Source organism: Fringilla coelebs (assembly GCF_963513975.1).
Source record: "Fringilla coelebs genome assembly, chromosome: 8".
NCBI lineage: Eukaryota > Metazoa > Chordata > Aves > Passeriformes > Fringillidae > Fringilla > Fringilla coelebs.
In genome coordinates, this window is record NC_140066.1 from 32,899,887 (window position 1) to 32,926,220 (window position 26,334).

The 26,334-nt window shown below is 47.7% G+C and overlaps 1 protein-coding gene across 1 annotated transcript; it reads left to right on the top strand.

Moving 5' to 3' along the window:
- Positions 1–4,126: 4,126 nt before the first annotated feature.
- Positions 4,127–23,125, top strand: DMBT1 (deleted in malignant brain tumors 1; the record flags this gene model as incomplete). The annotated part of the gene is made up of 22 exons (XM_084210177.1): positions 4,127–4,193; positions 6,214–6,525; positions 8,103–8,540; positions 8,688–9,056; positions 10,049–10,360; positions 10,857–10,898; positions 11,643–11,954; positions 12,391–12,432; positions 12,907–13,218; positions 14,463–14,774; positions 15,113–15,154; positions 15,603–15,914; positions 16,245–16,286; positions 16,738–17,049; positions 17,387–17,428; positions 17,868–18,179; positions 19,305–19,334; positions 20,104–20,254; positions 20,565–20,776; positions 21,002–21,174; positions 21,786–22,174; positions 22,840–23,125. 22 exons carry the CDS (start codon positions 4,127–4,129, stop codon positions 23,123–23,125), a joined length of 4,821 nt encoding a protein of 1,606 aa, XP_084066303.1.
- Between the last annotated feature and the right edge of the window lie 3,209 nt (positions 23,126–26,334).

Genomic DNA, 26,334 nt, shown 5'->3' on the forward strand with positions numbered 1-26,334 from the left:
GAGGCAGCTCCAGGCATGGAGGTGGAAGGACACTTTCACCAGCCACCTGCTTCATTATTTCAGCTTGCAATCTGTGTGAAGCGCAGCTCTTACTTGGCTATTCCACCATCCAGATCATGTTTGAAGAATCAAGATTACACCTGATGCTACCATGAACTGAGTTTATAAAGCAACCTGATTTTAAAACCTAAGGTGTAAAGAAGGATTGATTCTTTCATCCCAGCATCCAAATAAGCACCTTCAGTGCTGGACATTTCAAAGCTTTTCTGTTGAACTCCTCATTGAGTGTCTGCCTGAGAAGACTGAAATAGGTGACTTGAGAAACAAGAGCTGATTCATTTGGCCCTTGCTGATATGCAGATGAAACACCTGTGTAGCACCATAGATACACTGGGAAGTAGTACAAGAAAAATGTTTATTTGCAGTAAAAAATCTCAATAACGAGCCATAAACAAATATGCTCAGGGGCTGCATATGAAGAATTATTGCTGTACAGCATTCCTGACTTTGGGCAGATTGGTTCTTCCCAAATTCATATTTCTCTGAATAAATATAGGCCATTTATATGATTTTGTATGGAAGATGGATATAATCCCATTACATAAATGTGTAATTAAAAACAACAGGAAAGAAAATGGTTTTTTGAGCAATACTTTTTTTGTGTGTGTGTACTTGCAAACATCCCACTTTTATGTGTGAACTCAAGGCTGACACACTGCTGGGTTTGAGAATGTGGCTTCTGACAAAGTGACTTTGTGCCAAGCAATGATTCCTGCTCTTGCTCTCACACATTTCTACACCGGGAATGGGTGGGAAGGAGAAAATGTACAGAAGTTCCCATAAGGAAGTGTGATCTCTCTCCCACCCCATGTGAAAACAAAATTTAAAAAGAAAAACCAACAAAAAAGGAAGAATTTCTTGGAAGAAGCTACTTAATACAGGTGGAAAGGTCACTGGTATTGATTGAGAAATGCCCTTCTTGAGAGGTTCCTGTTTCCCAGCCAGCTGTGAAAGAGGCAGGTTCATTTGGAGCTGAGCAGTGTCAGCTGCGCAAGGTGAGCCAAGGTGGTGACGTGTGAGGAAGGTGAGCTGTACTCTTGGGTGACATCCTGACCTGACCAGGAGGATGAGGGCAGCTCTGGCAGGAACCAGCCCTGCAGCCTGTACCATTTGTTCCTTCAAGCTGCCTTCTCCTCCTGGTTCCAGGCAGGGCTGCCATCACCTCTCTGTGATGTAAAGAAGGGATCACACGGGTAGGAACTGGCACTGCACACAGAAAGTGAGAGGTTTTTTCCACATTTGAGGAACAAGGATTGAGGGTTCTCAACCCCCACCTCTGCCTGCAGCCACCTTTGGGAGGCAGAGCACCTCAGAAGGCTGGTCCACCTTCACCTGCTCTCTGTTCCAGAGATTGTCTGGGCTCAGGGGAATCCAGCCATCTGCTCAGCACACCAAGGACTCTCCTGGACCTGGGCTTGCCTAACTCTGTAGCACAGCACCTTCCCCTCTCCTTCCTAGACCTGCTGTATTCCCCTTCCCCTGTCCCTGCTGCTGTGCTGTTGCTATCACACCATCTTGCAGGGTACACCTTGATGGCACGTTTTTTACACTTCTCCTATTCTCTCAGTATCATTTTTCACAGACAAGCAGAAAGACCCCAGGCCTAGATCCTGGTGTTTCCAATCCTCACCATCCCTGTGCTGTGTAGGGCTGAGTTTTCCTATGGCATGTCTGTGCCAGGGCTCCCAGAGGGGGAAATACTAAGGCTGGATAAAAAATGCAAGGTAGAATTACCAAGTTCACTGGTTTCCATATTAAATATTGCTGCAGAAAGCATTGCCAAACTGTTCAGGTGGTAGATGTTTCAGACTCCTCCTCATTTCTTGCTCTCTCCCTTGATCCATGAGCATTATAGAAATGCAGGATTCAAGAAAACTGGGTTTGATGATGAGGAAAGGGCCATGTGCTTGGGAATGATCTCTCTGCCATAAAACCTTCCTGCCTGGATTCAGACTATCACTCCTTTGTGGAGAAGGCTGTGGATATCCTTATTCCAGTGAAGATACTTTCCTATAGTCATGGGTGAAAGCTGATTAATCTCGTTTTTCCTTCCACTGGTTTCCATTTTTACCTTTAAAAACCCAGTATGTTTGCAAAGGGCCCTCACAATTTTCAGCAGCAGAAAAGGTGTTTTCAAGGCTCAGGGTAGGTTCATTCAGAGTGATGTGCTGGGAAATGCCTCAAGCTGTCAGAAGAAGACCTTGAGAACAAAAATGTGTTACTAAGAAAGATTTATCTAGCCAGTGGGAAGGGTGAAATGCTGTATGGTATTTGCACTAATTAACTAAGGTTAATTAAAACAAATTATTTATCCATTTCCATTGTGCAGAGATTGTCTGATAATAAAGATCTCTAGAAATATCTAGTTTTTTGAAATACATAATTTATTTATGAAGAGGGTAGTGAAGAACTAATCAATCAATCAATGAATCAATCAAACAAACAATAAATCTTGATCTTTTACCTGGGCAGCTTAAGACTTTTTTTTACACTTGAACCACCTGGGAATCCCTTTTGTGTTCCCCTTCCTCCTCACCCTTTTTCAGTTATCACAAGGGTTTGGAGAAGAACTGTGATCCATCACTCACTCTTGCTTCAGTGATTGCAGTGTTTGATTGGCCAGTCAAATAAACTGGATTTTTCATTCTTGTCAGGGTGTCAAAACCAGAATATGAATAGTAAATACCAGGTGTTGTGTACATATCCTCATTCATGTGCAAATGTGGTTGTTTGGATAAAGAAGAAACATATTTACCATTCTGAATGTTCACTTTCAAGCCTTCCAAAGTTATCTTTGGCCTCTCATATTTTTCACTTCCTTCTTCCATTCCAATGATATTGGCCTGTGTGGAAAGATGTTTTAGATCATTCTCTTTTCCGCCTGGGCTTTGATGGCTGCTTGATGGCTGTCCCTGGAGGCAATAAATTCATATGTGGCAACAATTTTAACTGGTGATAATTCCTTCCTTGCAAGACATGATGGCTGTGGAGGTAGGGATGAGATGGAGAACAATGTTCTGACTCTTCAGTGCTAGGATGACCCTCAGAGTTTCTTGTTAAATTGTTGGAAACACAGAAACAGAGGAAAGAAACCACTCTGGCAAGAGAGTGATGAATGAGAATTAAGCATTGTTTCATATTGTTGAAAAGCCTTGGATTCATTCTTCAATGACACAGCTGTTATTGTCACTGTGTAAAATTAAACAAGGAATAGATCAAGACATTTTCTTCATCTGAAGAAATCAGGACTTTTCCCCCCCAATTTGTTGGTTCAAATGGTCAAATGAAATTTTAGAATAAAATTAGTTTCCATCTATGTAATTTCCTTCACTATGCATGAAATCCACTGATTTTTTTCCACAGTGTTTGCACAAAAACTTATCAGTCGACCCTGATTCTCTGACATTTCCTGGTAATCTGCCTGTCAGTGAATTTTGACTGGAATTTTGGCTTGTACTTAAATGTGCCCCAAAATAATTAGTTTATACTGGGGCTGGAGCTGTTGACTTCAGCTGCAAGGTTCTTCAGAGACCCTCAGTCAGACTTAAACAGGGCCACCAGGTCTGATCTCATTTTATTTAAAGTCTGCTGAAGCTTTAGGACATTTATGACTCCCCAAAAAGACCTGCCACATTAGTTGGCAAAGGTCTCTTGCTATTTTGCTGGAAGAAACCCATTTTAGTTTCAAGATTCCACTACCAACCCAATATCTGACCAGGAACCTCCTCATGAAAGAAAAATGCTGAGATGCATCAGCCAGAACTAAAAGGTATCTTTGGACAGGAGCTCTCTTTTTCTTGGTACAATGAGATGATTGTGAAACCTATGGTAGCATAAATAGTTCCTTCCGGGCAATGGAAAATGTTTCTCTTGAGATATTGTCTTTTTGCAAAACCCAGGAAGTTACAAAATATTAAATAACAAATCAAACACATGTTTGTTTCAGATTAGAGGGCTGTGGTTGTTTTATTGTTCTGCTGAAGAAAAAGAGACCTGGAGAGCCACTCCCCTTCAGAAATAGAGAGTATATATTGTGAGGTCCTCTTTACCAACAACACCTGGTGAGATGGGTACCACCATGATTTTGACATGGCTTCTCTTGTTGGGTCCAGCAATTCTGGAGGCCAAAACAGGTAAAAGTCTTAGATTTGTTCCAGGGCACATAAAAAAAATTATAAAGACTGCTTGGAGTCCTCTCTGTTGGTTCCAAGAGCAGAAATTAAATTCAGGCTGGTATTGGTTTGGGCAAAAGTTTGGGAACTGGATGAAAGAGCAGAGTTTTGTTCTACTAAAATTATGAGCTAATCATCAGAGGGGATGATAAAAATTATTTGAACCATTTTATGGAGTTTATTTTGCTACCACAGGGTCCTACTCATCTTAGTGCCTTGCATCATTGCAAGAATTGTGTCTGTGAGTACATCATGAATGAGGTATTCTTCCAGTTCCAGAAATCTGATCTACAAATCATGGAAAGATTTATTTCTTTACTTATTTTCCATGTGTATTTTATTCCAGAGTACACGTGTGCACACATATGCTATATATTTAATATTACTTGTATTGTTTGGTTCTTCTTGGTCTTATGCACAATTTAACAAAATATAACATGAAGTTAGGTTTTCACACTGTAGCACTGTGGTTAAATGATGGACATCTAAAAATTATAAGAGATTAAATACTTTTAGTTCAACTTTTTTTATGGTCATGGAATTTTTCCTTCCATGATTAGTTTCTATCTCCTGAGTGGTTTGGGTGACTTTGAGTTAACAGTTCTGTGTATATCCTAGAATAATTGCTGATGACTTTTCTAATGAGTTATTTAAGCTTTGTGGTGATAATTTATATTGCCACCATTCACCTCATCAATTCTCCCCATCTGTCTCCTGGTGATAACTCATCTCACTCTTGCTGCTCTAGCTCTGCTCTCTGCCTCTGTGTCCCAGAGCAGAGTATTTGCTGTATTTGTACAATCACAGGCTTTTGTCTTTTTGATACCTTTGAAGTGTGAGGAAGGATTCAGCCTATCCAATTTCACCCCCAGCTGATGGTTATGCTCTCACAGTGATGACAGCCCTTGAATGAAAGCAAATAAAACTGGCTTAGGTTGGCTTTAATTTCCTAATCCCACTCTGACTTTTTGCCAGGTTTGCTGTTTCACCTCTCAACCCTGTGAGCAGGGTTCAAAAATGTGCGTGCTCAAGTAGATATTTGAAGGAACAAGTCAGATATAAGTCAAGGGGCACTTTCATAACTTTGCCTTTTGAAAGTCATACAAATCAGGGCAAATTTAGTTTGGTCACCATCTTGACTGCACTTCTGGACCACTAGCAAAGAATTAGGTGCAGTGAAGAAATCCTGGAGGTGTTAACTTTTGAAATTTGTTTTGCTTTGGATGACTTAGTGTTTAATAATAAGGTAAATATATGCTTGGCAGCAATGTAAACTATAACAAGTGCAGCTGCGTGTTTTGATTTCCAGAGTGTAAATACTGCAAATCCAAAGTTAAAACATTTATTTGCTTGCTTACACTTGATAGTAAAGTCTTTAATAAACTTCTTCACCAAAAATGGATCTCTAAAATCAGGAATTTCACACTGGTCACACCACAATGGCTAAGCAAGACACAAAAAGCTGAAAAGCAGATTGGCTTTACCTGAATGAATGCAGCAATCAGCTGTATACAGGATAGGTTATTTCTTTATTTCAAAAGGTAATAAATTTTACTGGTACATAAGAAACAAAGCTACTGAACTCCTATTGAAATCTTTATAATCCTGTTGAGACCATCATCCATTCCTTGGAACATTTGGTGGAATTCTTCCACTAAAGTTACTCTTGTAAGCTATAGTATTTGGTGACATGTGGACTCTTGGTCCTTAAACTTGTCCCAAAAATTTCATTTCTTGCTTAAACTGCTTGTGCTTAGCCTGGTGGCCAACTTTACAGCATGGATCTAGTACTAAACATATGTGGCTGATTTGGGGAACTGGAAGATAGGAGTAAAAAAGGAATAAATCACCTTTGTCCTCACAAGCACTTAGTACTGGGCTGGGCAACACCTTCTAGAGACAAAAGGGGAAGAAGGCAGAACAGATGCTCCTTGCAGCCCATCTCCCTGACTGTTTTGTGCCCATGCCCTCTCTCCCAAAGCTCCCTACGTCCACCTGGTGAACGGAAGGCACCGGTGCGAAGGTCGCGTTGAGATCTACTACCGGGGACGCTCGGGGACGGTGTGCGATGACTTCTGGGACCTCGCTGACGCCCAGGTCGTGTGCAGGCAGCTGGGGTGTGGCAGGGCCATTGCAGCCCTGGGAAGTGCCTACTTTGGGCAAGGCTCGGGTGACATCGTGCTGGACAACGTGAGGTGCAGCGGGAACGAGGCGTCCTTGCTGCGCTGCAATCACACGGGGTGGAGGATCCACAACTGTGCCCACTATGAAGATGCTTCTGTCGTCTGTTCAGGTACTTCCACATTTTTTTTTCCCCCCCTCCAATCCATTCCATTCATTCCACCCTGCAGAACCAGCATGGATTTGTGTTGTCATCTTACTGCGGGGGTTCCGTACTGTTGTCTCCTTATCGCAAAAGTTTCACACCTTCTTGGTGTTTTCTCATGAGCAGCTCCTCAAAGCACTCACTCTTTCTTCTTCACAAAGCAGCCAGCTGACTCCAGTTCCCTTCTCAACCAACCAACCCATTCTTTTATAGCACTCTCCTTCTCATTGCTTACAGATGTGGCCTGTTAAAGTCAGGCCTGTTCCTAATCTTCGCTAATTGGCCCAGCTGCAACTCCTTCAGTGTAAGATGTTTACTTTCTACACTATCTTTATTTTTTTATATTCTATCCCCCTACAGATTTGTGTTTTTCTCGTTATGTAAAGCAATTAAAAACCCCAAGGATCTGATCTACATTGCAGATATGCAGGACAATTGCTCCATCCAATCACCTGGCAGTGGCAATAAGGAAACAGTTCAAAATTAGTGACAAAGCTATGTCTGATAGGCAATGTTTATCAGGGAAGAATGGGGTTAGGTGAATTCTTAATGGATTTCTTATGGGCTATAAAAATTTCACAATCACAGCTCAGATTGCCATAGCTCACAATTCACTTTGGATTGTTTCTGTATTTTTCAAGTCTTCCTTCGTTTAGGTCCATTAATGCCTTTTTCCTTTGCAAATATCCATCCATTTTGAGTACTCTTTCAGCTTGCTGTGTTCATTTTACTTTACCATTATTTTTTAGGAGAATGTGGGTTATTTGTATCTTTTTTTTCTCATGTATTAACAACTGATCATCATGAACCGAGCATTGCTGAGGACAACAGACTGTTCAGGTGTTTTGTATCAATATTGCAGCATTCCACATTTCCTTAGACAGTAACAGCCTGGAGAGCTGAATCCATACTGGAAGGAAGTGCTAGCTACACCAGTGTTTTTCACTTAGAAGAAAAGAATAAAAATTGCTCCCAGACCTGTATTAATCGATGTGTGATATATTCAGAGCCTTTTAAAATGCCATTTATTTCTTGCCTGCGTTCATAGCTCCAGTGCCTTCTACAGGCTGGATGAATCATCCAACAGATGATTCAGCCTGGTCCACTCCTGCCCTTGCACCAAGCACCATCCCAAAACAACTGCCCAAACTGTTCCTGGGGTTGTCCTGATCCTCTGCAGATGGCATTCACAACGGGGACAGGTCTAAGCCCCGCTGCTGCCAGCAGCCCCACAGCTCCCCCCTTCATGCTAGGAGCCTGTGGAGTCTCAGCCTGTGCCTGGGCTGTGGAGTCCAGGGGCTGGGAGCAGATGCCATCCCTGAACCTTACCCTGCTTACCATCTGGAAATACCACTTCCAATAAAAATGTTAAATTGGCTGTTACCCACCTCCATTCTCTCCATTGATCCCAGGTAAGGAGGACTATCCCATCAGAGTAACTGCTCTTGATTTCAGTTCATCATCCTCAAGGATCTGGGCTTGTAGCTACCACACATTGCACAGTGCTCATGTCTGGGGTGTTTTTCTTCTTTTTTTTTTCACAGAGGAGCCTGATTCAAAACAAGCCGAGCAAATACAAACATATGCAGCAGATTCAGCCCTGGAGACAACCACCACAGGAGGGACAACACCCACAGAACCAACAATGTCTCTAATGTCAGCATCAACAGCCTTCAGAGAGGAGATATCCCCATGGGAGACGGCCACAACTGGATTACCAACCAACACAGAGGAGGAGACAAGCCCATTGGTGACAACTGCCACCGTGCCACCATCCCCCAGAGCAGAGACATCCTTCCTAGTGGAGATGGCCTCCACAGTGCCAATGACAACCCCAGCAGTCACACCCAACCCATGGCAAACGACCACGAGAGAGATGTCCACTTTACCAGAGTCATCTGCTTTACCAGTGTCATCCTCTGCCCTACCAGTGCTGTACTCACTGCCTGATGTGACCACCACAGTGGAGCAGAGCACAGCAGGTAACCCTGTCCACTGTCACTCACTGTCCTCTTTAGTGCCCCTGGACTTCCTTCCCAGACCTGACTGCACTGCAGACAGACTCCCAAAATGAGTCTCTCTCCCAACAGGAGAGAGTTCCATGCTCTCTTCCCCCATTATTTGTCCAGCTCTGCTTTTCATGTCCATTGCCATTGCACTAATGACCTCCTTAGCAGGAACATCCAGCCCAACATACCCGACCAGCGCAGCACTACCCACTAGTGCACCAGAGACGTCCACCCCAGCAGAGATGACCACCTCAGTGCTACCCAGTAGCATACCAGAGATGTCCACCTCAACAGTGATGTCCAGCCCAGCAGAGATGACCAGCACAGTGGCATCCAGTGCCATGCCAGAGATGCCCACCTCAGCAGTGATGTCCAGCCCAGCAGAGACGTCCACCTCACCAGAGACAACCATATTCACAAGGATGAAAACTTCACCATTGTTGGGCACTTCAGAGAAAACAGCTATGAGAGCAGAAGAGAGCACACCAGGTAACCCTGTCATCTCTCACTCATTGGTCTCCTAAATGCTCCCAATCCCTTTATTGAGTGACCCTAACCCCCAGCACCTGTCCCACTGGTGGATTTTGGTGCACTCCCATGGAAGCAGCCATGCTGACCTCTCTTGGAAGATGTGGGGCAAAGCAGCAACCTTGGCGCTTTCTGTTGCTTGGTGAGCTGAGCATGTGCCAAGAAAAAGCCTGTTTGCACAAAGAGAGCACAGCAGACTCTCCTGTCCTGCAGGAATAGGGTTTCAGAGAGGTGACAAAGAGCAGGACAGAGAGGTGACAGAGCTGGGAGGTTGGGGAAGGACTCAGGGCACTTTGGGCTGGTGTCTCTACGGGAAATGACACAGAGCTTCACCCTCTCTACCATCATTAATCATCCATCCTTGCCTATCACACCAAAGGCTGTGGCCACTGTAAGAATTACCTCCCCAGCAGGGATGTCCATGATAGAGCAGAAGATAAAGGAAACAACCCTGATAGCACAGATGGCAACCTCAGCAGAGACAGCCACCTCAGCACAGACAACCACCTCAGCAGGGCTGGTGACTACAGAAGGGATGATGATGACATCAGGGATTGCAAGAGGAGAAGGGAGCACACCAGGTAACCCTGTGCACTCTCACTGTTCAGTGTGTGAAACAGTAAAGTCGAGACAGTCATTACAGATGAATGAAAGAGATGAGACATCCTCTGCAGGATGTTGTAGGAATCACAGGACCGGGGCTCCTAGAAAATGGGTTTCACCCATCAGCATAACATTGTGATGGCTCTGTGTGGAACCTTTGTCATTGACACCAAATTCTTCCTTATATCCGCAGCTCCAGCACCCACCACATCGGGGCCATACTCCACAGGTAATTCCAGCCCCCTAGCCCCATGCCTGGCAGTGCAGCAGCCCTGTTGCAGTGGCCCGTGTGGGCAGGGCAGAGTGCTGGGCTGGTGTGAGCTCGTCCTTGTCCCCGTGCCGTGTGTCAGGGCCCGGCGTGCGGCTGTCGGGCGGCAGGAACGGCTGCGAGGGCCGCGTGGAGCTGTACGACGGCAGCACGTGGGGCACGGTGTGTGACGACCAGTGGGACCTGCAGGATGCCCGGGTGGTGTGCCAGCAGCTGGGCTGTGGAGAGGCCCTGGCTGCGCTGGACACTGCTCACTTTGGCCCGGGCTCCGGCCACATCTTCCTGGACGACGTGCAGTGCCGTGGGGACGAGCCCTCCCTCCAGATGTGCCGGCACAGCGGCTGGGGCGTGCACAACTGCAGGCACACGGAGGATGCCAGTGTCATCTGTGCAGGTGCGGGGCCAGCAGAGACCATCAGCTCTCCAGCAGCTCACACTGGATGAGTTCTGGTGTCCTCCATGGGAAACAGCCATGCAGAGCCAGGGCAGAGAGGAAAGCCTGGGGTCTTCTGCTGCCTGGTGCTGAAATACATGTTATGCAAAATCCCCATTTTTGCAGAGAGGTCAGAACAGGCTCTCCAGTCTCACAGGTGTAGGTGCTCCATGTGGTTGCAAAGAGTAGGTTGGTGGGATCACAGCATGGGCTGTACCAGGGACGTGTCAGGTTGGTGTCTGGATAGGTCAGTGGCAGGAGTTCCATGCCCTTTCATGCCTTCATTCCTTGAGCCTGGCATTTCCAAGTCCATGTCCATGTCCATGTCCATATCCATGCCCATGTCCATGCCATGACCATGTCCATGTCCATGTCCATGTCCATGTCCATGTCCATCTGCTGTCACAAGTTTGCTGCCTTTAGTATTCTTTCATTCATTCCCTCTTTTTCCTCGCAGCTGCCGATCCAACTCCTCCTGCTCAATGGCCGTACACAACAGGTAATTCCTTCCCATCCAGCATTTTCCCAGTTTTATAGTGAGCCCCACCTCGGTGCAAGAGAAGAAGAGAGAAGAGCAGGGCTGAGCCTGCTCACTGCAATACTGCTGGTCCCTTCTGCCCATGGCAAACGGTCTTGTCATTTGAGGGCTTCTGCCAGGGAGGATCTGAGCGTCAGCAGAGCTGCAACTGCAGTGGTGTGGGTCCAAGCCCTGGTCTGCCAGACACTCCATGGCTCCTGGCTGTGGGGCAGCAATTACCAAGAGGATGGGGGCAATCCCTTTCCTCAAGCCCATATGCTTGCCAGGCCAGCCCCAGCCCCAGGTATCTGTCCTGATGCCAGGTCATGGCTGTTTGCTGTTCAGCCATCAAGCAGAGTTGGCCAGTTCCTTGTGGATGCCCTGCCACGGCCTGTAGCCTCAAACACCTGCAACATGTGTGACTGGTAGGGGGGGATGTCACATGATTTTTGGCAAATGCCCTCATGCCCCCAGCAGCTCCCAGGACCCCCAGGCTGTTCTCATGGGATTCCCCAGCAGATCCTTGCTCATTATGCATCACCCTTCCATGCACCTGGGGTCTTTGCTCTCTCACTCCCCTTCCTTGGTCTCTTTAGGTTTGCACCACCTCAAATCGAAGTCACTGCGGCCAAATCTCCAAAACAGTAGGGGAGGTGGTGGGGGACTGTGGGACTGTGGATGCTGGGGTGTTGGAACCCTGATGTTGTGCCTTGTGCTGTGTGTCAGGGCCCGGTGTGCGGCTGTCAGGCGGCAGGAACGGCTGCGAGGGCCGCGTGGAGCTGTACGACGGCAGCACGTGGGGCACGGTGTGTGACGACCAGTGGGACCTGCGGGATGCCCAGGTGGTGTGCCAGCAGCTGGGCTGTGGAGAGGCCCTGGATGCCCCACAAGATGCACACTTTGGCCCAGGCTCCGGCCACATCTTCCTGGATGACATGCAGTGCCGCGGGGACGAGCCCTCCCTCCAGATGTGCCGGCACAGCGGCTGGGGTGTGCACAACTGCGGGCACATGGAGGATGCCAGTGTCATCTGTGCAGGTGAGTGGCCTTTTGCACACACCCTAAGTGTGTTCTGGGTTCTCTGAGAACAGCCAAGCTGAGTGTCCCTGGTAGGGTTAGGGCAGAAGCTGCCACCAGGCGTTTTCTGCCACCCAGGGCTGAATCCTGTGCGATGTAAAAGACACGTTTTTACTCAGAGAGGGCACACTGGACATTCCACAATTCCTGCTTTAGAGGCTAAATGAGGGGGCAAAGAGCAGGAGGGTGGAGTTGTTCTTTGGGGAGGATGGGGCAGGACTGGGGACAAGTCCAGCTAGTAGAGGAATGAGGGAAGAGGCAGGACCCAAGCTCTCTTCCCCCTTTAGTCCTACAGCCTGAATTTTCATGTCCATGTTCATGACCATGTCAACGTCCAAGTCCATACACTGCCACAAGCCTCACTATGCTTTTGTTCACTCCCTCTTCTTCTTTGCAGCTGCCAATCCAACCACTCCTTCTCAACAGCCACTCACAACAGGTAGGTCCTTCTCACCCAGCTTATACCCAATTTCTAAGTGATGCCTAGCCAGGCACAAGATGAGAAAAGGGGAGTCCAACAGTGCTGATCCTGCTCAATGTGAGGCTGCTTACCCCCTTGGCCCATGAAAACTCCAGAGTGTTTGAAGGGTCCCCATTGGGGATGGTGCTCCCAAGGGACGCAAAGAGTTTTTCTGGAAATTTCTCAGTGAATCCATGACTTCTGCAAACAGACAGCTCTAACAGGACACCAACAAGTCCGTGAACAAGGCTAGACTGCCGGCTGTATGCCCAGCGTCCATCCTTGGTCACAAACTACTCCACGCCCCTTTGGCTCTGCACTACTCCACCTCATGGCCACTGTGGCAAAATCTGAAAAGCAGTTGGGAAGTTAGAGGCCATGGGTGCAGAGCTGGTGGAAAGCTGTCCTTGTCCTTGTCCTTGTCCTTGTCCTTGTCCCTGTGCCGTGTGTCAGGGCCCGGCGTGCGGCTGTCAGGCGGCAGGAACGGCTGCGAGGGCCGCGTGGAGCTGTACGACGGCAGCACATGGGGCACGGTGTGTGACGACCAGTGGGACCTGCGGGATGCCCGGGTGGTGTGCCAGCAGCTGGGCTGTGGCCAGCCCCTGGGAGCCCCAAGCAACGCTCGCTTTGGCCCGGGCTCCGGACGCATCTTCCTGGACGACGTGCAGTGCCGCGGGGACGAGCCCTCCCTCCAGATGTGCCGGCACAGCGGCTGGGGCGTGCACAACTGCGGGCACATAGAGGATGCCAGCGTCATCTGTGCAGGTGAGGGGCCAGCAGGGAGCTCTGGCTCTTTTACACATCATTCTAACAGGGTTTTGGGTCACGCCAGGGCAGAGGTGAGGCTGGGCTCTTCTGCTGCCTTGGACTCAGGCCCGTGCCATCCAAAATCCCCATTCTTGCACACACAGGGAACACCAGGATCTCCACAATTCCTGCTGTTGGCATCCACTGATGGGGCAAAGCTGTGGATTGAGGGATTGTTCTTGATGGAGGATGGGGCAGGACTGGGGACAGGTCAGGCTGGTGCCAGGATGGGGGAAAGGAAGGAAAGAGCTCCAGCCTCTCTCCTGGCATTAGGCCTCCAGCTCTGCTTCTCATGGCCACTGCCATTGAACTCATCACCTCCCCAACTTACAGACACATCCACCCTTCTGGAAATGAACAGCACAGCACCAGCCCCTGCCACCACCGAGGAGTCCGGCCCAGCACTGCTGACCACCGCAAGCACAGCGCCTAGCACAGCAAAGAGCAGCACAGCAGGTAACCCTGTCCACTCTCACTCACTGCCCTCCCACTGCTCCTCATCTCCCTTGCCAGAGCAGATTGCTCTGCAGGCAGTCTCCCAGCCCTGGGCCTGTCCTCTTAGGCCACCCCAAACTAAAGTGGGGATGCAAACAGATCATGGGGAAGAGCTGGCAAATGGGACAACTGTGCTGTGAGTCCAGCATCTCTGCAGCCGTTGCTGGTTTAATGAAACTCTTTGCAGAGGGATTGCCTTCCACTGCAACCAGGAGCAAAAAATTCATTCTGCCTTAACTGCCTCATGTCCTGCATGGGTGGTACCAGAACTATTTCCTAGACATGCTCTGGCATGGGGGAGGTGGGTGGAGGAAAGACAAATGCTGCCTTAAATATTTTGACATCCAGGAGAGTTGACTGTGTGCAAGTGGGGTGTGTGTGAAACAGCAAAGTCAGGATAGTGATTTGAGATGAGTGAAAGAACTCTCCAGGATATTGAGGGAATCACAGGACAGGGCTCCTAGAAATGGGCTACACTCATCTGCACGACATTGTGATAATTCTGTTTGGCACCTTTGTCATTGACACCAATTCTTCCTTGCAGCCACAACTTCAGCACCCACCACATCCGGGCCAAACTCCACAGGTAATTCCAGCCCCCCAGCCCCATGCCTGGCCATGCAGCAGCCCTGTTGCAGTGGCCCGTGTGGGCAGAGCAGAGTGCTGGGCTGGTGTGAGCTCGTCCTTGTCCCCGTGCCGTGTGTCAGGACCTGGCGTGCGGCTGTCGGGCGGCAGGAACGGCTGCGAGGGCCGCGTGGAGCTGTACGACGGCAGCACGTGGGGCACGGTGTGTGACGACCAGTGGGACCTGCGGGATGCCCGGGTGGTGTGCCAGCAGCTGGGCTGTGGACAGCCCCTGGGAGCCCCAAGCAACGCTCGCTTTGGCCCGGGCTCCGGACGCATCTTCCTGGACGACGTGCAGTGCCGCGGGGACGAGCCCTCCCTCCAGATGTGCCGGCACAACGGCTGGGGCATGCACAACTGCAGGCACACGGAGGATGCCAGTGTCATCTGTGCAGGTACGGGGCCAGCAGAGTCCATCTGAGAGCTTTTGGGCACCTCCCCTGAAGGCAGGCATGCTGACATCTCTTGGCAGAGCTGGGGCTGTGTGACGAGGTGGCAAAAACCAGATGGAGAGATTGTAGAGTGGGACAGATGGAGCAGGACTGGGAGCACATCAGAGTGGGGTCTGGATGGGGGAGAGTCAGGACAGAACTCCATCCTGTCTTCCCAATTTAGTCCTACAACCCGGGTCTTCATTTCCATATCCATGTCCAGGTCCATGTCCATGTCCATCCATTGTGACAATCCTGATGCATTCACTCCCCATTTCTTCCCTCCCTGTTCTTTGTTGCAGCCCCTGAGACAACCCTTCCTCCTCAGTGGCCACTCACAACAGGTAAGTCCAGCTCACCCATCCTAGGCCCGTTTTTAAAGCCACCCACAATCTGGCACAATTAGTGAAGAGGGGAGTTCAACAGGTCTGATCGTGGTCGGTGCAAGACTGCGCCTGCCCTATTCCCCTGACATCTCCTGGTGGCATGAGTGTCCCCCTCAGTGAATGGGCCAGTGAATTTGCACAGTAGGCAAAGAGCTTTTCCGCACATGACACAGGGTCTTGAGCACCTCTGTCCCCAGGCACATCCAGCGGATCCCTGGACAGGGAACATGTGCCATCTCCATACCCAGGGTCTCTCCTTAGCCACTGTCCCCTCCTAATCTTTGGAGTCTGCGCCACCGCAGATCATGGTCTTTGTGACCAAATCTGCAAAAGAGTAGGGGAGGTAGTGGGAGCTGTGGATTCTGACTTGGACTGACCCCAAACTGTGCCTTGTGCCGTGTGTCAGGGCCCGGCGTGCGGCTGTCGGGCGGCAGGAACGGCTGCGAGGGCCGCGTGGAGCTGTACGACGGCAGCACGTGGGGCACGGTGTGTGACGACCAGTGGGACCTGCGGGATGCCCGCGTGGTGTGCCAGCAGCTGGGCTGTGGCCGGCCCCTGGGAGCCCCAAGCAACGCTCGCTTTGGCCTGGGCTCCGGACGCATCTTCCTGGACGACGTGCAGTGCCGCGGGGACGAGCCCTCCCTCCAGATGTGCCGGCACAGCGGCTGGGGCATGCACAACTGCAGACACACGGAGGATGCCAGCGTCATCTGTGCAGGTGCGGGGCCAGCAGAGTCCATCTGAAGGGTTTTTGGGCTCTTCCACTGAAGGCAGGAATGCTGGCATCTCTTGGCAGAGCTGGGGCTGAGTGACGAGGTGGCAAAAAACAGATGGAGAGATTGTAGAGTGGGAAAGATGGAGCAGGACTGGGAGCACATCAGAGTGGGGTCTGGATGGAGGAAAGTCAGGACAGAACTCCATGCTGTCTTCCCAATTTAGTCCTGCAACCTGGGTTTTCATGTCCATGTCCATGTCCATGTCCATGTCCATTCATTGTTCAATCCTGATGCTTTCAATACCCTTTGTTCATTCCTGTTCTTTGTTGCAGCCCCTGAGACAACCCCTCCTCCTCAATGGCCACTCACAACAGGTAAGTACAGCTCACTCAGCTTATGGCCCAATTTTAAAGCCAGCCCCAATCTGGCACAATTAGTGAAGAGGGGAGTTCAACAGGTCTGATCCTGGTTGGTGCAAGACTGCTGTTCCCCTATTCCCCTGACATCTCCAGGCTCCATGAGTGTCCCCCTCACTGAATGGGCCAGTGAATTTGCACAGTAGGCAAAGAGCTTTTCCGCACAAGACACAGGGTCTTGAGCACCTCTGTCCCCAGACACATCCAGCGGGTCCCTGGACAGGGAACATGTGCCATCTCTCCTCAACCAGGGTCTCTCCTCAGCCACTGTCCCCTCCTAGTCTTTGGAGTCTGCGCCACCGCAGATCATGGTCTCTGTGACCAAATCTCCAAAACAGTAGGGGAGGTGGTGGGAGCTGTGGATTCTGACTTGGAGTGACCCCAAACTGTGCCTTGTGCTGTGTGTCAGGGCCCAGCGTGCGGCTGTCGGGCGGCAGGAACGGCTGCGAGGGCCGCGTGGAGCTGTACGACGGCAGCACGTGGGGCACGGTGTGTGACGACCAGTGGGACCTGCGGGATGCCCGGGTGGTGTGCCAGCAGCTGGGCTGTGGACAGCCCCTGGGAGCCCCAGGCAACGCTCGCTTTGGCCCGGGCTCCGGACGCATCTTCCTGGACGACGTGCAGTGCCGCGGGGACGAGCCCTCCCTCCAGATGTGCCGGCACAATGGCTGGGGCATGCACAACTGCAGGCACACGGAGGATGCCAGTGTCATCTGTGCAGGTACGGGGCCAGCAGAGTCCATCTGAGAGCTTTTGGGCTCCTCCCCTGAAGGCAGGCATGCTGACTTTTCTTGGCAGAGCTGGGATTGAGTGACAAGGTGGCAAAAACCAGATGGAGAGATTGTAGAGTGGGAAAGATGGAGCAGGACTGGGAGCACATCTGAGTGGGGTCTGGATGGGGAAAGGCTGGACAGAACTCCATGCTCCCTTCCCCTTTTCATCCTATAGCCTGGTTTTTCATCTCCACGTCCATGTTCATGTCCATGTCCATGTCCTTCCATTGTTACAATCCTGATGCATTCACTACCCATTTCTTCATTCCCTGTTCTTTGTTGCAGCCCCTGAGACAACCCTTCCTCCTCAATGGCCACTCACAACAGGTAAGTCCAGCTCACCCATCCTAGGCCCGTTTTTAAAGCCAGCCCCAATCTGGCACAATTAGTGAAGAGGGGAGTTCAACAGGTCTGATCCTGGTCGGTGCAAGACTGCGCCTCCGATATTCCCCTGACATCTCCAGGCTCCATGAATGTCCCCCTCAGTGAATGGGCCTGTGAATTTGCACAGTAGGCAAAGAGCTTTTCCGCCCATGTCACAGGGTCTTGAGCACCTCTGTCCCCAGGCACATCTAGCAGGGCCCTGGACAGGGAACATGTCCCATCTCGATACCCAGCGTCTCTCCTCAGCCACTGTCCCCTCCAAGTCTTTGGAGCCTGCACCACCACAGATCATGGTCTCTGTGACCAAATCTCAAAAAGAGTAGGGGTGGTAGTGGGAGCTGTGGATTCTGACTTGGACTGACCCCAAACTGCATCTTGTCAGGGCCCGGCGTGCGGCTGTCGGGCGGCAGGAACGGCTGCGAGGGCCGCGTGGAGCTGTACGACGGCAGCACGTGGGGCACGGTGTGTGACGACCAGTGGGACCTGCGGGATGCCCGGGTGGTGTGCCAGCAGCTGGGCTGTGGCCGGCCCCTGGGAGCCCCAAGCAACGCTCGCTTTGGCCCGGGCTCCGGACGCATCTTCCTGGATGATGTGCAGTGCCGCGGGGACGAGCCCTCCCTCCAGATGTGCCGGCACAGCGGCTGGGGCGTGCACAACTGCAGGCACACGGAGGATGCCAGTGTCATCTGTGCAGGTGCGGGGCCAGCAGGGAGCTCTGGCTCTTTTGCACATCATTCTAACAGGGTTTTGGGTCACGCCAGGGCAGAGGTGAGGCTGGGCTCTTCTGCTGCCTTGGACTCAGGCCCGTGCCATCCAAAATCCCCATTCTTGCACACACAGGGAACACCAGGATCTCCACAATTCCTGCTGTTGGCATCCACTGATGGGGCAAAGCTGTGGATTGAGGGATTGTTCTTGATGGAGGATGGGGCAGGACTGGGGACAGGTCAGGCTGGTGCCAGGATGGGGGAAAGGAAGGAAAGAGCTCCAGCCTCTCTCCTGGCATTAGGCCTCCAGCTCTGCTTCTCATGGCCACTGCCATTGAACTCATCACCTCCCCAACTTACAGACACATCCACCCTTCTGGAAATGAACAGCACAGCACCAGCCCCTGCCACCACCGAGGAGTCCGGCCCAGCACTGCTGACCACCACAAGCACAGCGCCTAGCACAGCAAAGAGCAGCACAGCAGGTAACCCTGTCCACTCTCACTCACTGCCCTCCCACTGCTCCTCATCTCCCTTGCCAGAGTAGATTGCTCTGCAGGCAGTCTCCCAGCCCTGGGCCTGTCCTCTTAGGCCACCCCAAACTAAAGTGGGGATGCAAACAGATCATGGGGAAGAGCTGGCAAATGGGACAACTGTGCTGTGAGTCCAGCATCTCTGCAGCCGTTGCTGGTTTAATGAAACTCTTTGCAGAGGGATTGCCTTCCACTGCAACCAGGAGTCTCATGCCCAGGGACCAATCTGCCTTCACCCCATCAATTCCTGCCTTGCTTGTACCAGCGTTGTTTTCTAGATATACTCTGGGGTTTGGGATATGATCAGAAGAAATGAGAATATGATCATTTGTTGTCAAGGCAACTGGGTCTCCTATGGAGCTCATGACCCTCTGTGCCTCATCTCCTGTTTCCACTTCACTGCCTCTCTCTGATCCCCATTTTATCATTCTGTGCCTCAAGGTGATGCCATGTTCAGGCCCCAGTTTCTTTCTCATGAATTGCATTACTCATATGTGTCTCTTCTCATGAATTGCATTTCTCACGTGTCTCTTCTCATGAATTGCATTTCTCACATGTGTCTCTTCTTCCTTCACACAGCTCCAGTGGCCATCTCAACACCCCCACCAGGTAATGCTCTGCTGTGGCTCTTCTCACCTTGCTAATTTGCAGTCTGTCTCCCTGCTGCACATTTCTGTAAATTTGTCTTTTGTCTCTATGACAATATCGCTGCAAGTGTGAGTGATCTTTTTCAAGCAGAATATAAAATGGATTTTCATCTTTAAATGTCACATCTTGAAGCATTTATATTTAGTGGTTGTGCTCACCTTCCTACAAAAACACTTTTAGGATTACCTGTGGCAAGAATTATGTCATTCATGCTGGCAGGAATACTAAAGCTTTTTGCAGCTATGTTTGTACTTAGGACTTTTCGCAGCAGCCTGAAGTGCTTATTTCATCTGAGACCAGAAAATTGCAGTTTTCTAGAAAACTTGAAACCTAATTACCCTCCAAAGACCTTAGGGGAATAAAGAGAAGCAGCAGAGTAACTGATGAGAGGCTGTCTGTTGAGGAAAGTGCTTCCATTTCAAGTGTCATGACACCTCCCAGAATGGACCTCAACTCTAAAAAGGGGCAGAAAGCATCCAGGTGTTACCAGCCCAGCCTGAAGAGGGTAGTCTGACTCCATGGATGGAAATCCACCCCTGAGTGAATGCCAAACCCAACACCAAAGCTAACCTAAAGCAAAAACAAATATTAGTTTTGACTCAGCTCCTATAGTACCACCTGCAGTCAGCAGGGGACCTGCTTTTCAGTAGCACTTGATGAGGCACACACAGCTCAAGTACAATTTTGCAGAGGTTACTGTAAGTAAATTCTTTCCCATTTCTTTCTGCAGCACCTTATTTTTGCGGTGGCTCAGTCTCAGATCCCTCTGGGGTGCTGCAGAGTCCCAACTATCCTGGAAATTATCCAAACGACGCTGACTGCACGTGGGAAATACAAGTGGAGAACAATTTCCGTGTAACTCTCACATTTAGAGATATTGAGTAAGTAAAGCCTTGATTCCCTGGGCAAATATCAAAGTCAAAACTTACTTGAGAAGTCTGAGATCTTGTCTGAAACAGGCAACCTTCCCAGTTTTAAAGATACTTCCAATAACATCCACAGTTGGAAGACCAGATCAAAATCTGGATTGATGTTGCATTTTTTACTCACCATTTTCTGCTAGAACTGCATAAACGCCAAATTAAATTTGTGCTGAGAGAACTTTAAACACTGAAAGATTTTATCACATGTTAGACAGTGAAATCAGAGTTTCTGAAATGGATTTGACAAATGCTGATGTTTTTCTACCAGGTTGCAAAGAGGGACGTGCCAGCACGACTACATTGAAGTCTACGATGGACCCCTCCACTCTTCCCCTCTTCTTGGGAGATTCTGTTCTGGCTCCTTTCCCACATACGTGTCCTCTTCAAACATGATGAGTGTTCGCTTCCACAGCGATTCCAGATTCTCCTTCAGAGGCTTTCAGGCTCACTACTCCTCCATTCCAGCAGGTCACAACACCAGTAAGTTCCTGGCCAGTGTTTCCCAACAGACAAGCCTATTTATTGCTTTCGTTTGCAGAATAAATATCTGTGTCAATTTAAAGATTGTGGAAACTGAATGAAGTGCGTGAAATAGAGTGGGTTGGTGTGGGAACCGCCTGACTTCAAAATTCTGAAAAAAAACTGCCTCTAATCATTACCAAATACCTAAAGTCACAAATATATTGTATCTTCCTCTTCCACCAGCCATTCAGTGCTTGCCAGACTACATGCACGTAGTGGTCAGCAGAGACTACCTCCAGTCTCAGGGCTACTCAGCACAGAGGGTCACCCTGAATGACAAGCGCTGCAGACCGACAGTCACCTCGCAGGAGGTTGTATTCAACATCCCCTACAACGGCTGTGGGACAACACAAGAGGTAAACTCCCCGTTTTGGGCACTCAATTGCATATCTAAGCTTGGCAAAACCTAGATGGAACATGACTGTGGTGTTTGTGAGGGGTCCCCAGCTTGAGGTGAGAGATGAGGAATCTGACTCCATGTTCTCAGAAGGCTGGTTTATTATTCTATTCTATTCTATTCTATTCTATTCTATTCTATTCTATTCTATTCTATTCTATTCTATTCTATTCTATTCTATTCTATTCTATTCTATTCCATTCCATTCCATTCCATTCCATTCCATTCCATTCCATTCCATTCCATTCCATTCCATTCCATTCTAATGTTATACTAAAACTATACTAAAGGAAGAGAAGGATACAGACAGAAGGCTTAACAAGAATGGATAATAAAAACTGGTGACTGACTCCTCAGAGTCTGACACAGCTGATGGTGATTGGTCATTAAGTAAAAACAATTCACATATTTGGGTAAACAGTCTCCAGACCACATTCCATAGGAGCAAAACATGGAGAAGCTGAGGCTTCTCATCTTCCCAGGAGAAGAAATCCCGGTAAAGGGATTTTTCAGGAAATATGAGAGATGACAAAAGCACAATTCCTGATTGTAAATTGCATCGTTCAACAGGAGAACAACGACACAATCAACTACTCCAACACCATCAGGGTCTCATCTTCCGGGTACATAATCAGGAGGAAGAAGAACATCAACCTGCATGTCAGCTGCAGAATGCTGAGGAAGAGCTGGCAGCAGGTGGTGTACACTGCCGAGGACACGGTGGATGTGGACGAGTACCAGTTTGGAAGCTACAAGATGAACATCACCTTCTACGAGTCCCCGGCCTTCCGGCGCCAGGTGCGCGGCTCTCCCTACTACATCGACCTCAACCAAAACCTCTACCTGCAAGCCTGTCTCCTCAGCCCAGACCCAAACCTGAAGGTGGTTGTGGACACGTGTGTGGCATCACCTGACCCTCGGGATTTTAACACGCTGGCCTATTACTTAGTCAGGAACAGGTAAGAGCTCAATCACACCTGTCACCCACATTTATTTTAAATAATACAGCCAATCTGAATGGGGTTAGAACTCCCTGTCAACAGACTGTGAAAAGTGGTCTTTCAAATTTTTTTTTTTTTGCAGTATGAGTTTGGAAATAAGAAATTCTATTTAGACCTTGTTTTCATTTCATTTCTTTGTCCTGTGAACAAAATTTGAAGTAGTGGGCAAAAAGTAGATGACACACTGAAAACTGGCAGTAGGAATTGTCATCCTAGGATGACAATTGTCATTTTTGTAAAATGTCATTTTTGTAAAATTGTCATTTTTGTAAAACCAGGTCAAGCATTACACTAATTTTTATGCCTTGTATAACACTGACATTACTAACAATCTGTTTGTTCCCTCTTCATCACTTAAAGTGTCCTTCTCTTGGAAAAAGAAGAAGAGTTGCCAACCCTCCAGCTGCTTCATAGTACTTTAAATAGTCTATATTTTTTAAGTCCATACTATGCTATAAAGGTTACATTTTTTATCCCACTGCTTTCCTAGTACCCGACTATGACATAATCCAGTTTAAATCTGAATTTCGCAGGAATTCATCAAATAATTTGAATTTTAATTTTGCAGGAATGAGCGTGTGCACATCCATGAAGACCAATCCCTTTCTTTTACTCCTTTCTAGGTGTCCTAGAGATTCTTCCTATGCCACCTACTACTCCCCTTCCAGCCACTTTGCTCGGTTCAAGTTCAACGCCTTTGAGTTCATGAGCCGGCACCCGTCGGTGTACCTCAAGTGCCAGATGCTGGTCTGCAGGCTCGGGGACTACTCCTCCCAGTGCTACCAGGGCTGCAGCTCCAGGGCCAAGAGAGACACCAGCTCTGCTGAGGAACAAGTGGATGTGGTGGTTGGGCCCCTCCAGCTCCGAGGAGGGGAGGCTCCCAGCGGGAGCGCCGGGAAAGACGAATAAATTCCTCTGACATTTGCTCCAGGGTGACCAACGGGCTCCAAGAAAAGCCCCAGCTCTGTCGCCTCTCACTGAAATCTGCTTTGGCCAATTTTGCCATAAAAAGGAAGAGATCCACACCTTGCAAGCTTCTGCTTTCACCCACATTTTAAAAAAGTGTAACTTCCCTGGCTGTCCCAAAGGAGAGTTCCCTGTAATCCTTTTTAGTAACTCCTTTTTAGTAACTCCTTGAATTGTGCTAATTAGCTCCAGTCTGATTGTGGATTTGATGGCACCTGGGGATATGGTTTATTGGTGGACTTCTCTGTGCTAGTTTAATGGTAGGACTCAATAACCTTAAAGGTCTTTTCTAACCTAAATGATCCCATGATTCCATGACAGCCAGCTGGGAGCAAACTCCCAGCCTCCTTGAGAGATATTTCATTCCCTCAGTTGTGTTCTGCTCATGAAGTTTGTTTAGTTGGGTTGTTGTCCCTGCTAATATGAAGCCTGTCCAAATAGTTGAAAGGAACGAATCTGTGAGTTTTCTTATTTCTGACTTTGATCTGGGAGCCATCCCTTTAAAACTGGAGCTCTTTGTGCCTTGACCTTCAATAATCTGAGATCAAACCCCAGAAATTTCACTCACAGGGCTGGGCTCCTCTAGCAACCAGAATTGGGGTTATACAATATTCTAATTACTCTGAGTTTTGCTTTTAGTGCTATATTTCTGATTGAAACAATGATGGGTCTGTGCTTATTTATAAAATGCAGAGATTTCCAAGCTAAAATTAATCTGTTCTGTGAGCAGTGTAATTTATAATCAAAGGAAGGAACGTTTACAAAGCAATAAATCTATTTTGTCTCTCAAATTAATGTCTCTGTGCTTAAAATACAAATGTTTTACTCTGTTAGAGAGTGTGGTCTGTTTGATTAAAAATTCCAGGTGATGGTCTAAGCCCCCTGCTTCTGAAACACTACACGGGGAACTCCTAGATATCTTAATATAAAAATTATCTGTAAAATTAAAATATAACTATAAATATTATACAATACAAAGTATATTAAATATACAATATAGTAAATATAATATTATAATTATTATTATTGATATGGTTATAAATATTTCAGTATCTTACCCCTGCTGCTGACAATTCCCTCACACCAGTGGTTGGTGCAGTTGTTGTTTCTGTTCTTGATGGTTTTCCTGCAAGGCTGGCGCTGAAGGAGCTGCTTTCACATGGGATAATGTCAGAGGAAAGGTCAGCATCACCCCTGGATGAATGCAGGGCAAACCTTACATTTTATGAGCCACCAAAATGCTTCACTGATGACAGTCTCACATGTGCCATTTGTGGGAAGCTGTGATTTCTTTATCTTCAATAAATTCTGCTACAATGCCTAAGAACATCTTTGTAGTCCTAACACCTCTTAAAGGATTAAGAAACAATTTCCACTTTCATGCCACAAGTTGTTTAGCATAATTATTTTATCATTTTTCTCCTCTTTAATTCTCCTCTCACATAATTCCAAAATCATTTATCTAATGCCTCAAAATTTTGTGAGCTGGAGTGAAAATGTGAGTGAGGCATCAGGAAATATTTCAAGGTTTATTGAAAGGAAGGAAGATTTCATTTGGTGAGAATGGATCATCTCTGGAAAGGAAATGTAAAAATTGATCTTACCACAGCAACTGGATTTGTGGCTTTACAATATTCTAATTATTTTGAACATTGACTAATATCTTTTCCATTAAGTTTTAGCTTCTCTAAATTGAATAAATTCAAATTCAAAATATGCTGAGCTGTTAAGGATGTTTTGCTTGCAATCTTTAAGGCTGAAACACACAATCCATTCTAAAGGCTTGTTATATCAATTTTTAGCCTTCCATTAACACATATCCTAAACCAGGCAAAACCACAAATGTCATCCAAGAGACTTTTCAGCTCTCACCCAAATGTCAAGAGGTGAAAGATATTTCATATCTGCTTTCCAGAAGGAAGAGTTTTGTTCAGTTTTTATTACTTTTGGTCGCTGATCACAAAACTATTTGATTTTTTTTCCTCCTCCATGGTTGTAGGCTTTGCAGTTGTGAGGGGTTTGGCTTCTCAGGACTTACCCAGCCTTTCAGAATGTCTTGTGCACATTTAAAAATCAGACTGAAGTATGCTGGAAATGCAAACAGCCAAATGCCACATAAACATTTATCACTGATGCATGAAAACATGAAAAGCAAGACCTGGGATTTCTTGCCTTTCATGTCCTAGTTCAAAAAATACAAAGAATTAAATCCAAAATGTAAGCTAAAATTGTTTATTTGGCCTTTTGTTTTGGTTTTTTGTTGGGTTTGCAGGGGATCAGCTGTGCCAATCTCCCAGGGAAGGCTGGTGCCTGCAAACACAAGGGTGTCAAGAACCAGGAGCACGTGCAGGACACTTCTTTTGCTCTTTTAAATGAGCTTTCTTTCTGGGGCTGCTTATTTTTGTCACCTGCTCTGCCCTCAGACAAGACACACCAACCATCACTTGGCAGCTTTTTCCTTTGAACTGTCTGACTTTGGTACTGGGTTATTTTATTTCCTCCTGGTGTGTGTGTCACCACTCAACCATGTGCTTGTTCACTCAGCACTCAGCTCATCATCTCAGCACCAATAATAAATATTTTTCTTGCAGCACCATGAGAAAATCCCTTAGAAGTGTCAACCCAATGACAGAATCACACCCTGCACTGCTTCTGGCTGGGGCAGGTCATTTTCTACCTTGAAGCTGGTAGAGTGCCCTGCTTGGATTTAGGGTGAGAATAATGTTGAGAAGATACTGATGGTTCTGAGCAACACTCAGTCAAGGATTTGTCAGCTCCTCGTGCTGCCCTGCCAGCGAGGAGGCTGGGGGGGCTCAAGACATTTTATTTTATTTTATTTTATTTTATTTTATTTTATTTTATTTTATTTTATTTTATTTTATTTTATTTTATTTTATTTTATTTTATTTTATTTTATTTTATTTTATTTTATTTTATTTTATTTTATTTTATTTTATTTTATTTTATTCTGGGCAACTCTCACACTCAGTCAAAAATTTGTCAGCTCCTCGTCTTGCCCTGCCAGTGAGGAGGCTGGGGGGCTCAAGACTTTTATTTTATTTATTTTATTTTATTTTATTTTATTTTATTTTATTTTATTTTATTTTATTTTATTTTATTTTATTTTATTTTATTTTATTTTATTTTATTTT